The sequence below is a fragment of the Mustelus asterias genome, chromosome 11 (genome assembly GCF_964213995.1).
Source record: "Mustelus asterias chromosome 11, sMusAst1.hap1.1, whole genome shotgun sequence".
Lineage (NCBI taxonomy): Eukaryota > Metazoa > Chordata > Chondrichthyes > Carcharhiniformes > Triakidae > Mustelus > Mustelus asterias.
Window position 1 is genome coordinate 67,963,739 of NC_135811.1, and position 17,219 is coordinate 67,980,957.

The 17,219-nt window shown below is 45.8% G+C and overlaps 1 protein-coding gene across 1 annotated transcript in view; it reads right to left on the reverse strand.

Annotated features, from left to right (window-relative positions):
- The window catches only part of mrc2 (mannose receptor, C-type 2), a 286,794-nt gene that overhangs the window by 38,007 nt on the left and 231,568 nt on the right, over window positions 1-17,219 (reverse strand). The window contains exons 17-20 of the mRNA XM_078222936.1: window positions 13,860-14,026; window positions 9,177-9,244; window positions 8,444-8,544; window positions 3,720-3,865 (exon numbers count right to left, since the gene is read on the reverse strand). Coding sequence (XP_078079062.1) covers window positions 3,720-3,865; window positions 8,444-8,544; window positions 9,177-9,244; window positions 13,860-14,026 — 482 coding nt within the window. The remainder of the gene's footprint in view (window positions 1-3,719; window positions 3,866-8,443; window positions 8,545-9,176; window positions 9,245-13,859; window positions 14,027-17,219) is intronic.

Consider the following 17,219-nt stretch of genomic DNA (forward strand, 5'->3'; position numbering starts at 1 on the left):
ATTGTCCAAGTGTGAGCCTTGGAAGTGACTCTCAGGAGGCTGTTCCATTAGAGGAGGAACATCAACTATTAAGCCTCAAGCAGGAGCAGTCCAACCTCGATCGGCGCAGTCAGCTCTCTCTCTAACCTGGAGCACTGAGCCCAGCACCCTGACCAAAATCAACCAAATCAATAAAGAATGAAGGGTGAAATCTGGTTCAGTCAGGCCAATACACAAGGCCGTGAGGGCCTGGGGCCTGCAGGTATCCCATAACAGATATGTTATGGAGAAGGGCTACACAGATCAATTTGTCTGCCTCTTGTTAATATAAAACTCAAATCCATACCTTAATCTGGAGTTGGAGATCAGGGACTCCAGTTTCCGATATCTTCTGGCGCAGGTACTAGCTGGGAAATGGCCACACGTGCGCACTTCTTTTTATTTTACCTTCTTCAGGCCGGGAAATTATGCAAAAAAGGTCTTATGGCCTGAACTGGAGCACCAAGTAGGTCTTCCAGGGAACAGGACAAAGGAGGGGGACAGGGAAGAGGTCCCAAACCATCCACTTAGCCCCTCGAGCCTGCTCCTCCACTCAATAAGATCCGATTGTATCCCCTCACCCTTTCACCTTTGCCTATCAAGAGTCCAGCTATGCCTTAAAGATATTCAATCTGCTTCCACTACCTTTTGAGGAAGGGAGTTTCAAAGACTCACGATCCTCTGAAGGAACAAAATTCTCCTCAATCTGTTTTAAATGGGCGACCCCTTGTTTTTAAATAATGACTCTTAATTATAGATTCTCTTACGAGAGGAAACATCCTCCCCACATCCACCCTGTGAAGATCCCTCAGGATCTTATATGTTTCAATCAAGTCGCCTCTAACTCTTCCAGCAGATACAATCCTAGCCTGTCCAATCTTTCCGCATAAGACAACCTGCCTATTGCATGTATTAGTCTAGTAAATCTTCTCTGAATTGCTCCCATTGCATTTATATCCTTCCTTAAATAAGGAAACAATACTGTACATAGTACATGGAAGTGGTCTCACCAGTATCCTGTACAACTGAGGCATAAACTCCCTACTTCTGTAAGTCAATTCCCCTCATAATTAAAGAGAACATTCTATTAGCTTTCCTAATCACTTGCTGTACCTGCATTCTTGCCTTTTGCGATTCATGCACTAAGACACCCAGATCCCTCTGCATCTCAGAGCTCGGCAATCTCTCACCATTTAGATAATATGCTTCTTCTTTATTCTTCCTGCCAAAATGGACAATTACACATTTGCTCACATTATACTCCATTTGCAGATCTTTGCCCACTCACCACATCTTTTTATGTTCCTTATAACCTCCTTATAACCTGTTACTTTCCTATCAGCAACCATACCTTTGGCACCTTCATCCAAGTCATTTATATAAATTGTAGAAAGTTGAGGCCCCAGCATCTTTGTGGCACACCACACCTTCCTGCCAACCAGAACAATACCCATTTATGCCTCCTCTCTGTTTTTTGTTAGCTCGCCAAACTTCAATCCATGCCAATATGTTGCCCCCTACACCGTAAGCTTTATTTTCTTTATCAAATGTCTTCTGGAAATCTAAGTACAGTATATCAACTGGTTCCCCTTTATCTACAATACATGTGACTCCTTCAAAGAACTCCAATAAATTAATTAAACATGAATCCTCTTTCACAAAACTCTGCCTGATTGCCTTGAAGTTTTCTAAGTGCCCTGCTATAACATCTTTAATAATGACTTCTGACACTTTCCCTATGATAGATGTTAGGCTAACTGCCTTAGTTTCCTGCTCTCTGTCTCCCTCCCTTTATGAATAAAGGAATTACATTTGTTATTTTCCAACTTACTGGGATGAAAGATTAATCTTCATCATGCTGCAAACAAACTTGGAGCAAAATCACGGGGGTGTGGGGGGGGGGGGGGGCAGGCGGGGGTAGTAAAGAAAGTGGTTTCAATACACCGACTTTGAGCATTTTCCGAAAACAATTGGAGATGGGCAAAAAGGCTGTTTTATGACAGTCAAGATTCATTCAGTCGGGTAATGGAGGGACTGTTTGCTTTTGGGAGGATAAATGTGGAAAGTTGTGACCCGTAGGGTGTGTGTGGGTCTTGGGAATTGGGAGTTATGTAACAGAACCTCCAGGATTATGTCCAGGCTGAGTTGGCAACTCCAGGTAGGAGCCAGACTAAAGCCAACCTCTCGCAGGGATATTGAGAGTCAGGATAATGGCCTGGGCTTGCACAACAGACACAGCACAATACAAATCACTCACAGAGTGACAAATATAAGCATGACCTGTGGGAAGTCGAGCACTGCTGGGTCTGAAACAGACAGAGTTAAATATCTTGTACTGGGGAGTTAGCAGGAGGTGAATGAGTTACCTCACTCACTAGCATATTTAAGACCACAAGATATAGGAGCAGACCAGAAACATTAGCCCTCTTTCTCTCTCCACAGGTGCTGCAGAATTGTTGAGTATTTGCAGTACTTTGATTTTATTTCAGATTTCCAGCCTTCATGGTATTTTACTTTATCAATGCTTCATTTGAAAATACCCGATGGACTTAGATCTGGGGGTAGGGGGGAGTTCAGCCTTCCCTTCGACATTAACAGAGTGGAACCAGTATCCCCATCGCAACATGAGGCCTCAATCATTCTTTAGGGGAGATACTGGTGTAATGGTAATGTTACTGGACTAGTAATCCAGAGGACCAGGCTGATGCTTTGGGAATATGGGTTCAAAGCCCACCAACACAACTGGTTCAAAATTCAAATTAATAAAATCCGGAATATAGGCCGGAAACTTTGGCTGTTTATGCTGATGGGACCTGGTCTCGCCAATGGTGCACTCTGCCCCACCCGGGTTTCCTGGCACCATGGGTATAGTCAATGGGAAATCCCTTGACAGCGGTATGACCAGAAGGCCCCACCGCTGTCCAATGGCATGCTACCTACCTCGGGAAGAAACATGCCACGGAGAGGGTGGCACGGTGGTTAGCACTGCTGCCTCGCAGCTCCGGAGACCGGGTTCAATTCTGGCCTTGGGACACTGTGCGAAGTTTGCACATTCTCTCTGTGCCTGCATGGGTTTCCTCCCATAGTCCAAAGATGTGCAGGTTAGGTGGATTGGCCATGCTAAATTACCTCTTAGTATCCCAACATATGTAGGTTAGATGGATCAGCCATGGTAAATGTGTGGAGTATGGGGATAGGGTTGTTGAGAGGGCCTGGGTAAGATACTCAATACAGATTCGATGGGCCAAATGGCCTCCTTCTGTTCGTTATGGATTCTTCTATGAAAATCCACCCCCCGCCCCCCCCCCAATAAAGCCTAATAATGAGCATGAAAACATTATCAATTGTTGTTTAACCCATCTGGTTCACTAACCTCCCTTTATCCCATTGTTATCTGGTCTGGCCTACATGTGACTCCAGCTCCACAGTGATGTGGTTGACTTTTAACTGCCCTTTGAAATTGCCTAGCAAGCCAATTAGTTAAAAGGGCAATTAGGGATGGGCATGCCTTGCTGGTGACACCCATATCCCAAGAAAGAAGAAAATAAATATCCAGCACCCTGAGCTGATTGTAGCCACTTACCGACTGATGTGAAACAAGTGCTGATTGTAAATGAGGATTTATCACACAGTGCTCCTGGGGTCAGTACATTCAATATGTCATAAAACAACAGAACTGCTCCTGTAAATCATGATAATACCTTGTTTGCAAATGGGATCCATCCCCTTGGACAACCCCCAGAATGTGCAGTTGGCGGAGGAGGTAAAGGGGGCTTCACCACTGAGCTGTTTGTCCGTTTACATATGTACTGCAGGTTATTCAGGCATCTCTGGTCACCCCACACCTCTGCAATGAGAATGGAAACGTGTGTATTAGACAGATGGATTGGAAGTGAGGGAAACTATTAAAGCAGGGGTCTCCAAACTTTTCAGTACGAGGACCACATTATATATTTTACACATTTTCGGGGGCCAAAGAAAAAAAATTAGTTTTATAAATGAACTGGCGATGATTAAACCCGTGAGATTGAATGAAATTCACTGTTGAAACAACAGGTTTCAGAACGCAAGACATATCCACATATTTTCCGCACAATGCTTGTTGATGGATAATGCAATGCAGAAACATGGGCTTTGAGGACCCACCAACCTCACAAGCTTTTGTGAATTGTCCAACTAAACCTTTCTTCACCCCAGACATGTTCTTTCCTCTATCAATTGTCACGCATTGCAGTTTATTCCCCTCCAGGTTATATTCTAACACAGTTTTTTGTAATTCTTTGAAGATGTCTTCTCCAGTTACTGTGCTGTGCATGCTATGCCCTGATGCTAATTCTTGTGTCACATTAAATTCACTATCGACGCCACGGATGAATACTAGGAGTTGTGATGTGTCACATCAGTCGATTCATCAAGTGCGAGAGAATACAACTGAAAATTTCTTGCTTTGTCTCCAATTCGATGAAATATATTGCTTCCTATATCCTCAATTCTACGAGCAACAGTATTTGGCGCAAGACTGATGATTTTGAACAGACTTGCTTTTTCTGGGCATAACTCTTCCACTGCTTCCATTATACACTCTTTGATGAGATCTCCATCGGTGAATGGCTTTCCTCTCTTAGCCAACACATGAGCTAGTTTGTAACTGGCCCTGGTTAAAGCTTCATTTTCAGTTATCTTCTGCGTAAAAAAAGCTTGTTGGGAAAGCAACCTGCGTTGCATTGATTCAAATTTTTCCGAACGCTGTGTTCCTGTGAATTGGGAATAACTTGGTTCATGTTTGGTCCCATAGTGCCGACGTACATTGTACTCCTTCAAAACTGCAACAGTTTTGTTGCATATGACACACAAGGCTTTATCACCTGCTTGTACAAAGAAGTACTTTATACCCCATTCTTCATTAAACAGGCGGCACTCACTGTCCACTTTTCTTTTTTCCTTCCATAACTGAATTGCTGCCATCATTGTCATTGTTCTCGCTCATTTCAGATGGAGCTTACGGATTGGATAAAGCAGCCGTCACTCAGTCAATGCAGAGCGGCAATTGGATAACATATGTCTCAATTGCTGATTCGTTTAATGAACTGTCAGTCACAGGACGGCAGCTCTGATTGGACAATAGGCCGGTAAAGAGAGCGGGGATTCCCATGGGTCCATCAGACACCGCGCGGAGCGGCAGCAAATGTCCGGCCTGTGGCTTCCGTCCCCGCGTCCGGATCCTGAGTCAGCGGCGGGGTTCCAGACGCGGGAGCGTTTTCGGCAGCGGAAATCCCGTCCCACTGGCTGTGGGCCAGATGTTAGCCCGCTGCGGGCCGGATGTGGCCCGCGGGCCGTAGTTTGGAGACCCCTGTATTAAAGGATCGAGAAAGAATAAGAGCAAGAGGAAAGTGAGGAAGAGAATGAGTGACAGCAAATGAGAATGATAGAGTGTGAATAGGAAAGAATCATAGAATCTCACAATACAGATGGGGTACATTTGGCAAACTGCCTCTGTTCTGGCTCTCTGAAGGAACTATCCAATTAGTTCCATTGGACAAAATTAAAGTAAAACAGCATGAGAGATTTGAACAAAAACAAACAAGAGAATGAACAAGATAGAGCGAAGAACAGGAGAAACAGAAACAGGACCTTATTTACTCAGCTTAAAACCACAAATCATCATTAAAATAATGAATGTCGAAGTGTAAATGTTTTAAAGGTTTGAATTGTTAATAACTTGTTCAAAAGGGACAATCTTATTCAGTTTGTAAATTGACAGTCAACGAGCATAATGCGTATTTTGTGTTTTGGTTATGAAAATGATATCTAACCGTTATAGCACTCCCCCACCTTAAGAAAAAAATACCAAATATTCCTTCATGAAGAGAGTGTCCCGTTAAGACAGGTTTCCTGTGAAATCACAAGGTAAGGGCGCTCCCACCAATTGCTGCCTTGGAATTTGCTATTAAAAAGCAGCAAATTGTGAACCTGTGATTGTGGTTCTTTTGGTAATTTCGTTGTCATCTCCAGTTTATCACTGAAAAAAAGCACCGACTGATTCCTGAATAACATCAACTAATGCCTTTATAATGGTTCCATTTGCACTGGGTGAAATGAATCGACTATTGGTGTCCAGTTGAATTGGGTGCTCTTTCCTTCCTGGACTTCATTTCTCTGGAGAGACTGGAGAAGCTGGGGTCGTCCTCCTCACATCACAGAGAGTTAAGACTGACTGGTTTTGATAGGTTAGATAAGAGAAACTATACTGGCAAGAGAGTCAGTAACTAGAGGGGACAGGTTTAAGATGCTTGCCAAAGGAATCAGAGAGAACACGAGGACATTTTTTTACACAAGTTGTTGTGATCTGGAACGCGCTGCCCAAAAGGACGGAAGGAGCAGATTCAATAGGAATTTTACAAAGACAATTGGATAAATGTTTGAAGGGAAATATATGCAAGGCTACGGGGAACGAGCAGGGGAATAGGATTAATTGGATAGCCAGTCTACCAAAGAGCTGACAAGGGCACGATGGGCTGAATAGTCTCTTCTTTTGTATCATTAAATGATGGTGAAGTGACTACTTCAGTTAAACTCATTACCTGGGCATTTGTTGTCTGTGGGATTATGCTGAGCACAAATCAGCTTTGCATTTCCTACATTACGTAAGTGACTGCGTTTCTAAACTGCTCCATTAACTGCAGAGCGTTTTGGGATGTGCTCTCCCTTCCATACTCACAATGCTTCCCTGCACAGTGCAGGAGATTGAGAGACTTGATGCGAATGAACTCAAACTAATCATCCATCAGTCTGGCTCAAGCAGGATAAGAAAGGGGGGGAAGTGCGGTCCCAGGCTGAGACTAACTCGGCAAGAAGGTGGCAGAGTGGCCCTGCACTTGATCATTTTACCCGGGTAGTGGGTGATATGACAGCAGTGAACCACGATTGGGCCTTACACCCACTCAAGAAGCACCTGATCAAAATGTTAACACCGACGACAAGCTTTGGAGCAGAGGAATTTCTATCTGCTTACAGGGGTTTGGGAATTAATCAGTTATTGACACCTTCCACCATAGCACCCGTAAATCAAAAGGGCTCTCATTCCCTTAATGGGCAGCGGCTTTACGATTACCATTTTCAGTTCTATACACAATACTGAAATCCCTGGGACCAAGCCTGATACATACACCCTGTGCTAGTACTCTCGTGACCATGGCCAGTGTTTCTCATTGGGTTGTTCAATTGCGATGAGTTTGTGTCACATTTAGCTGACCCTTAACAATCCTGAACTTCCTAATCCACAGACCACAATCAGTAAGGATAGGCAACAACACCTCCTCCACGATCATCCTCAACACCGGTGCCCCACAAGGCTGTGTTCGCAGCCCCCTACTATACTCCTTATACACCTGTGACTGTGTGGCCAAATTCCCCTCCAATTCGATTTTCAAGTTTGCTGACGACACCACCCTAAGTGGGTTGGATCTCAAACAATGACGAGACAGAGTACAGGAATGAGATAGAGAATGTGGTGAACTGGTGCAGCAACAATAATCTCTCCCTCAATGTCAACAAAACGAAGGAGATTGTCATCAACTTCAGGATGCGTAGTGGAGAACATGCCCCTGTCTACATCACAAGGGACAAAATAAAAATGATCGAGAGCTTCAAGTTTTTAGGTGTCCAGATCACCAACAACCTGTCCTAGTTCCCCCATGCTGACACTATAGTTAAGAAAGCCCACCAATGCCTCTACTTTCTCACAATACTAAGGAAATTTGGTATGTCCCCTACAACTCTCACCAACTTTTACAGCTACACCATAGAAAGCATTCTTTCTGGTTGTATCACAGCTTGGTATGGCTCCTGCTCTGCCCAAGACTGCAAGAAACTACAAAAGGTTGTGAATGTAGCCCAATCCATCACGCAAACCAGCCTCCCATCCATTGACTCTGTCTACACTTTCCGCAGCCTCAGCAAAGCAGCCAGCATAATTAAGGACCCCATGCACCCCGGACATTCTCTCTTCCCCCCTCGCTTTAAGCATTTATCCAGTTCCTATTAGAATGTTGAATCTGATTCCAGCACCCTTTTTCAGATAGTAAAATCATCATAGCTCCTGCATTTAAAAACAATCCTCTGCCTATCCCCTGAAAACTTTGTAATCTGCTCACCTGTTATCATTGTTATTCCAACAGCGTGGGTTCAATTCCCATACCAGCTGAGGTCACTCATTAAGGACTCGTCTTCTCAACCTTGTCCCTTGTCTGAGGTGTGATGATCCTCAGGTTAAATCATCACCAGTCAGCTCTCCCCCTCAAAGCGGAGGGAGCCTTTGGTCATCTGGGACTATGGCAACTTTTACACTCCAGGATAGGGTGTGTAAGCAGCTGGAAGGGATTTGGAAATATCCAGCCCCTAAGATTCATTTCCTTGCAGCTCTTACCTTTACTGGGTGACATGTAGACACATTTTCTGTCCCTCGAAATGGGCCGAGGTCTCCCTGAGGCCCAGGAGACAAAATTAAGGATCGAACCATCAGACCACCTGGAACACAAAACATGAGCTTGGGAAAGCTGTGGGTTTATCACAAGGACAGGATTTGGATCACGGTGTCATGCGGTGTGCCCACAGTGAAAATGCCCGCTCTCCCTCGCCATCCATGTTCAATGATGTTGTCCATCTCGTCTGTCACTTGTGGAAAAGGAAACCGGCAGCAGTTCTCTTTGAGAAGAGTCGGGGTTTGGGGAGTGGAGCAGGAGAGAGGAAGATGAAGAATGAGGCAGTGAGAATGTGGAACTAGTTACCACATGGAGTCGTTTAGGCGAATAGCATGAACACAGTCATGTGGGGGGGCTAGATATGGACAGGAGGGAGAAAGGAATAGAAGGACATGTGAACAGAACTCACTCTGAACAGAGATGGGAGAAGGCTGATGAGAGCTGGTTTCTATTCTGTAGATTCCATGGAATAAAATAAGTGAGTCATGAGGGAAGGGCGGGAAACAGGAGAATAAAAGACAAAAGGACTCAGTAGAGGGGAGAGGGAGAAATGTACTAAACTGAGGTTTACTGTTACAGAATCAGCAATGAGACACAACAAAAGTAGTCAAGAGACTCCAAGATGCAGAGTGCGTGTGTGAAAGGGTTCCACACTGCTAAAGGGCAAATGGCACAAACCTGAATCGCCCATCATTCTCATTGCTGTGAAGGCCAATCCACCAAAACTGGTCCTGAAACCGGGAAAGCTAGAAAAATAAGAAAATGAGCTGGTCATTCCTTTTGCTGTAGGCATCGCAGTCCTTCAATTCATCCTTGGGACGCAGACATTTCTGGCAAGGTGGACAGCTATTGCCTAGTGCTAGTTGTCCTTGAAAAGGTGGTGGTGAGCCACTCTCTTGAACCATTGCAGTCCACAGGGTGAATGTGTCCTCACAGTTGCTGTTAGGGTGGTGGTTTCAAGATTTTGACCCAATGACAGCGAAGAAATGCTGATATATTTCCACATTAGGATCATGGCCAAAATTTTATCACCCCACCTGCCACGGAATCGGAGCTGGTGAGGGGCGGACAATGAAAGTGTCCATTGACCTCAGGCGGGATTTTACGGTTTCAGGACGAACAAGGCCATAAGATCCAGCAGCATGTGTAATTCAGAGGGGAACTTGCAGCCAGTGGTGTTTCCATATGTTTGCTGCCCTTGTCCTTCTAGGTGGTAATGATCGTGGCTTTGGCAGGTGCTGCCAAAGGAATCTTGGTGAGTTCCTGCAGTACATTTTGTAGATAGTACACACTGCTGCCACTGTGCACTAGTGTTGGAGGGAGTGAATGTTTAAGATGTTAGATGGGGTGTTGATCAAGTGGACTGCTTCGTTCTGGATTCTTGAATGTTGTTGGAGCTGCACTTACCCAGGCAGGTATTCCCTCACACTCCTGACTTAAGAACATAAGAACTAGAAGCAGGAGTAGGCCATCTGGCCCCTCGAGCCTGCTCCGTCATTCAATAAGATCATGGTTGATCTTTTCGTGGACTCAGCTCCACTTGCCCGCCCGCTCACCATAACCCTTAATTCCTTTACTGTTCAAAAATTTATCTATCCTTGCCTTAAAAACATTCATTGAGATAGCCTCAACTGTTCACTGGGCAGGGAATTCCACAGATTCACAACCTTTTGTGTGAAGAAGTTCCTCCTCAACTCAGTCCTAAATCTGCTCCCCCTTATTTTGAGGTTATGCCCTAGTTCTAGTTTTACCTGCCAGTGGAAACAACTTCCCTGCTTCTATCTTATCTATTCCCTTCATAATCTTATATGTTTCTATAAGATTTCCCCTCATTCTTCTGAATTCCAATGAGTATAGCCCCAGTCCACTTAGTCTCTCCTCATAAGCCAACCCTCTCAACTCCGGAATCAACCTCGTGAATCTCCTCTGCACCCCCTCCAGTGCCAGTATATCCTTTCTTTTGCCTTGTAGATGGCGGACAGGCTTTGGGGAGTCAGGTGGTGAGTTACTCGCCACAGAATTCCTAACCTGTGACCTGTTCTTGTAGCCATAGGTTAACATGGCTGGTCCAGTTCAGCTTCTAGTCAATGATAACACCTAGGATGTTAATAGTCCCTCTCAGAAATGGTGTGAAACTCACCACTCTCCCAATGTGTGGGAAAATTTCAATCTGATTCAGTGCGAATCACATCGGTTTTCTCACCCAAAGGCTGGAATTTTATCAGCATTCTCACCCCAATTCCGGGGCTCGGAGAACAGAATTCTCCGTTGCCCTCAGTCGGGATCGTACGAACCTCAGGTGGACGTGTCGGTAACATTCTGGTCAAAATGTCATTTTTTGGGAGAATTCTGCCCTATGTTAGATTGCTGAATGAGGCGGGCCAAGTATCTGTGGGGGAGCATTTGGGTAAGAGCGATCATTGTATCATAAAGTTTAGATTAGTAATGAAGAACAATCTAACCTTGGGCGAGGCTGAAAAATAGTGCGCGATACAAAATGTCTCCGGTGTCAAACAGTTTGGTATCTCCCCAGCTACTTTTCCTGTCACGAACTGCTTTGCACCCAAAATGAGTGCTAAACCTATTAACACGCATTTGAATGGACTTCAATATCATTAGCGAGTTTGGCACAGCCACCTCATCCCCTCCCCGGGCGTTTCCCGCGTCTCCGGCGTGACATCACGCTGGTGCGTATCACAGCCGCTCTGTAAACATCTGGGTCAGGCGCAGCAGTGACGAAGAGCAGCGAGGAGGCCAGTATCCCTGTGCACCAACCCCCAGAGTGCAGTGGGGGGGATTCTCAGCTGCTGCCAGGTTGCAGGGTAGGGTAGCAGACTTGCATGGGTGCAGGAGGGGGCTCGTGCCGGTCTGGAGGACCTCAGGTTGGGGGTTGCCGCTAGCCTGGGGCTTGTGTTGCGCTGACTGACCCCTGAGCCGTTTCACATGAGGCCGACTACCAATCCCACGAATATCGCTCTGCTTTCCCTGCCTGCTGCCTGCTGGACAGACTCTGTGGCTGAGAGCAGACATTCCACTCCAGGCCCCACTAATAGTGACAATAACCAGGTCTGGCAGCTGTTGCCCCAATTAGGGTGACACAGTGGCACTATGGTTAGCTCCGCTGCTTCACAGCACCAGGGACCAGGTTCAATTCCGGCCTCAGGTTACTGTCTGTGTGGGTTTCCTCCGGGTGCTCCAGTTTCCTCCCACCCTCCAAAGATGTGCGGGTTAGGTTGATTGGCCATGCTAAATTGCCGCTTAGTATCAAGGGGATTAGCAGGGCAAATACATGGGGTCACGGGAATAGGGCCTGAGTGGGATTGTTGTTGGTGCAGGCTTGATGGGCTAAATGGCCTCTTTCTACACTGTAGTGATTCTATGCTTTAAGGGAGCTCTGTTGGTGTTAACATGACTCCTCACATTGCGTGAACCCTGCAGCGCTGCCTTCAATGGCAACCTATCTTGCGATAGTCATGGCGGTGCTTCTCCACCATCTGTCTGAACTGCAGGCCATTACTGGAGGCCACTGGGCCATACATCCAGGTGGGTGCACTCATGACTCCAAGGGTTCCCAATGAGGTCCCCTCATACCTACCCGATAGCTCTCCATGCCCATTGCAGTGAGGATGTGTCAACGGTAAACAACTCATTGAGGTGGCGCATGGTACCGGGGATGGCATTGAGTTGCCATAGTCCAGACTCATGAGGACATTGGTTACTGGACACCCCCCTCCCTCACCCCCCCAGTACAGATACGGATTTCTGCTTGGTGGCAATGGAGAAGGCAGTCATTCTTGCGGCTGCTGAGAAGGAGGAGGAGGAGTGAATGGTGGAGCAGATTTTTGAGAGCCAAATTAGCTCCTCCAGCTCCTATTTTTCATTTTCTTATGCACAGTCCATCAAGAGCAGAATTTAAAAGCTCATCCTCGTGTTCAGATTCCTCTGTGGCCTCACTCATCCCCATCTTGTAACCTCCTTGGGAACTCTACATTCCTGCAGATCCGGCCCCTTGCAAGTCCCTGACTTTCTTTGCCACTCTAATGAGCTTCAGTTGCCTCAGTCTGAAGCTGTGATGTTCCTTTATTAAACCTCTCTGTCTCTCCTGCCTCCTTAAAGGTGCTTCTTAAAACCTCTATTCTTTGACCAAACCTTTGGCCGCATCTTAAAGTCTCGTTATGATGCTTGGTGTGAAATCATGCTTGATAAAGCATTTTGAGATATTCTGTTAGGTATTCGGCATGTCAGCTACGACTCTCACCAACTTTTACAGATGCACCATCGAAAGCATTCTTTCTAGTTGTATCACAGCTTGGTATGGCTCCTCCGAGACTGCAAGAAACTACAAAAAACGCAAACCAGCCTTCCATCCATTGACTCTGTCGACACTTCCCGCTGCCTCAGCAAGCAGCCAGCATAATTAAGGAACCCACACACCCCGGACATTCTCTCTTCCACCTTCTTCATTCGGGAAAAGGATACAAAAGTCTGAGGTCACGTACCAACCGACTCAAGAACTGCTTTTTCCCTGCTGCCATCAGACTTTTGAATGGGCCTACCTTGTACTAAGTTGATCTTTCTCTACACCCTAGCTATGACTGTAACACTACATTCTGCACTCCCTCGTTTCCTTCTCTATGAACGGTATGTTTTGTCTGTAGAGCGCACAAGAAACAATACTTTTCACTGTATGCTAATACATGTGACAATAATAAATCAAATCAAAAAACCAATACTAATGTAAGTTGCGCAGTTATTTTAACCTCTGGAGAACAAGCACATAGAAACAGGAGTAGGCCATTCGGCCTCAAGCCTGCTCTGTCATTCAATTAGATCATGGCTGATCCATATTTCAATCCATTTGCCTGCCTTTAATCCATAGATTTTGATACCTCCTGCTAATAAAAACTAAAAACAAACACCAGTTTATTCTCCCTCTGCTCCTGAGTGAATGCAGGAGGAGTCAGGGCGTGCAGGTTGGAAGTCTATTGGAGCGATGTAGATGCTGAGGTCAGCCATTAAGGGTGCAAAATTCTACCCTGTCAATTCCTCATTCATCCCCCTTGGGTGTGTGTCAGAGCATTTATCCAAGAATAAAATCTATTCCCTGCTTCCCTTTTAACCAATGCTGGGGAATTGTGAAGCTGTGAATAAAAAAAGCCTTTACATTAGATTTGTGAATGAGTTGCTTGAAGTTTGAACCTGTTCAATGATCCTCACCTATCCCAGGTTCCTGCCTCCCCAAACTAACTGCGTGACAGATGTTGTTGCACATCTGTGCAAAGCCACAGGGGGTCGTTCCAGGGAGGAGTTTGGTGTCACTTCCTATTACAGAATCTCCTGGTTGTGTGTCTGAAGTCCTACCTCTTGCAGAGTCTGTCCCAGGAAGGTCAGCTCCTCCTGGCTGTGGATGGAGGCCAGCTCCGCTCCAAACCAGGTGCAGATCCGCTGGGCTTGGGGCCAGGTGGAGAGATGCTCAAAGAATTTGTACTCGGCATCCTGGAACTGCACCCACTTGTTGCTTGAGGTATCTGGTAAAGAGGCAGCATTGGTTCAGTTTACATCAGCAGAGTCATCCAGGAAACAAAAACATATTCTGAAGGAATACAAAGACTAAATCGAAAATGGAAAATTCTGGAAACACTCAGCAGGTCAGACAGTATCTGTAGAAAGAGAGAAAAGCAGAGTTAACATTTCAGGCTGACGACCTTCCATCAAAAAGCCCTACAACAGATACCTGGTGTTATACATTTGAGTGGTTGTATGATTGCTTTAAGAGCAGGTCACATAACTTGATCATGAGGTCATTGGGTGTTTTAGAGGCTTCTGTCTTAGTTTCATTTTATGTTCCGTGCCGAGAGCATCTATTTCAATAAACCTGCAGTGTGTCCTTCTGAATCTCTGTGTGCAAATCATATCTTTTTCTTTTTGTGTAAAAACCACAATCCCCGGCACAGTTAGGACATTACACCTGGGAACATCACCGCCACCTGGAAGTTCCCCTCCAAGTCACTCACCATCCTGACTTGGAAATGTATCGCTGTTTCTTCACTGTCCCTCACTAACAGCACTGTGCGTGTACCTACACCACAGGGACTGCAGCAGTTCAATGCAGTGGCTGACCTATAGCTTCCCAAGGGCAATTAGGCATGGGCTATAAATGGTGGCCTAGCTAGCGATGCCTACACCTCAATAAAAATCATTTTAAGAATTAAAAGAAATTATAGATTTAAAGGTTTATAAAAGTGGGGAAGCAGAAAAACTTTATGTGGGTAAGACGAAGTTAAACCTTAGACAAAGCAGTTCCTGCTTCGTATTTGCCACTCAGCTGGGTCTGTGCGGTTGCTGTGGAGGCCAGTTAGATGCATATTTGTAAAATACAAAACAGGCATCAAAAAAACCCTGGGCCAGTATTTTCCGGATGGCAGGGGCCCGGACCCCAGGAAAGTCATCCCTGTCCACTCCGGCAGGCCCAATGCCATTTCACCCCCTCATGTGCATTGATTGGCAGAAGCAGGAGGAAGTCCCTGCCTTGGAGAGCAGTCGGCCAATCAGACTGGCTGGCAGTTCATCAGTCATTGCAGAATAGCGCTGCGATGGCCAGAAGAGGCATTGCAGCCAACTGGGAATGGCTGGAAAGTGGAGAAAAGACAGAGCACTGGTCAAGGGGCGGGGGGGAGGGTTTGGGACTCAGAAGGAAAAACAGTTTGGACCAGTATTCTTATTTCCCCATTTTACTGTTTTCTCCTCCTAGAGAAGGCTTAGGGGGTCACAATGGGGGAGATTGGGGTCTCAAGGGATAGATTGGGTCTCGAGGGATAGGTTGGGAGGGGAGAGGGGGAATGGGGAGGGAGGCTTGGAGGTCACTGAGCCGTAAAGGGGCTTCTGATTGGGTGGCACAGTGGTTAACACTGCTGTCTCACAGCACCAGAGACCCGGATTTGATTCCCAGCTTGGGTCACAGTTTGTGTGGAATCTGCACGTTCTCCCCGTGTCCTTCCTCCGGCTGCTCTGGTTTCCTCCCACAGTCCGAAAGATGTGCAGGCGCCGGAGTGTGCCGACTAGGGGATTTTCATAGTAACTTCATTGAAGTGTTAATGTAAACCTACTTGTGACATTAATAAAATTTAAAATTTTAAATCTCCCCTCAACCTCCTCCCTGCCCAAGAATGAACTTTTTCTGATCCTGAAGTTCATGTTTCCCATTCACAGTCTGGGGTCACACTGCTCAATATAAGAACATAAGAACTAGGAGCATGAGTCGGCCATCTGGCCCCTCGAGCCTGCTCCGCCATTCAATAAGATCATGGCTGATCTTTTCATGGACTCAGCTCCACTTAACCGCCCGCTCTTCCTAACCCTTAATTCCTTTACTGTTCAAAAATTTATCTATCCTTGCCTTAAAAGCATTCAATGAGGTAGCCTCAACTGCTTCACTGGATAGGGAATTCCACAGATTCACAACCCTTTGTGTGAAGAAGTTCCTCCTCAACTCAGTCCTAAATCTGCTCCCCCTTATTTTGAGGCCATGCCCCCTAGTTCTAGTTTCACCTGCCAGTGGAAACAACTTCCCTGCTTCTATCTTATCTATTCCCTTCATAATCATTTTTGTTTCAATAAGATGTCTCCTCATTCTTTTGATTTCCAATGAGTATAGCCCCAGTCTACTCAGTCTCTCCTCATAAGCCAACCCTCTCAACTCTGGAATCGAACCTAGTGAATCTCCTCTGCATCCCCTCCAGAGACAGTATATCCTTTCTCAAGTCACGAGACCAAAACTTTACACAGTACTCCAGGTGTGGCCTCACCAGCACCCTATACAGCTGCAACATAATCTCGCTGTTTTCAAATTCCATCCCTCTAGCAGTGAAGGACAAAATTCCATTTGCCTTCTTAATTACCTGCTGCACCTGCAGACCAACTCCTTGTGATTCTTGCACAAGGACACCCAGGTCCCTCTGCACAGCAGCATGCTGCAATTTTTTACCATTTAAATAGCAGTCCATTTTGCTGTTATTCCTATCAAAATGGATGACCTCACATTTACCAACATTGTACTCCATCTGCCAGACCCTCGCCCACTCACTTAGATTATCTATATCCCTTTGCAGACTTTCAGCGTCCTCTGCACACTTTGCTCTGCCACTTATCTTAGTGTCATCTGTGAATTTTGACACACTACACTTGGTCCCCAACTTCAAATCATCTATGTAAATCGTAAACAATTGCGGTCCCAACACGGATCCCTGAGGCACACCACTAGTCACTGATCGCCAACCACAAAAACACCCATTTACCCCTATTCTTTGCTTTCTGTTAGTTAACCAATCCTCTATCCATGCTAATACATTACCCGTAACACCGTGCACCTTTATCTTATGTAGCAGTCTTTGGTGCGGCACCTTGTCAAATGCCTTCTGGAATTCCACAGGTTCCCCATTGTCCACTGTGCATGTAATGTTCTCAAAGAATTCCACCAACATGACCTGTCCTTCATGAACCCAAGCTGTGTCTTACCAATGGGACAATTTATATCCAGATGTCTCGCTATTTCTTCCTTCATGATAGATTCAAGCATTTTCCCTACTACAGAAGTTAAGCTAACCGGCCTCTAGTTACCTGCCTTTTGTCAACCTCCTTTTTTAAACAGTGGCGTCACATTTGCTGTTTTCCAATCTGTGGGAACCACCCCAGAGTCCAGCGAATTTTGGTAAATTACCACTA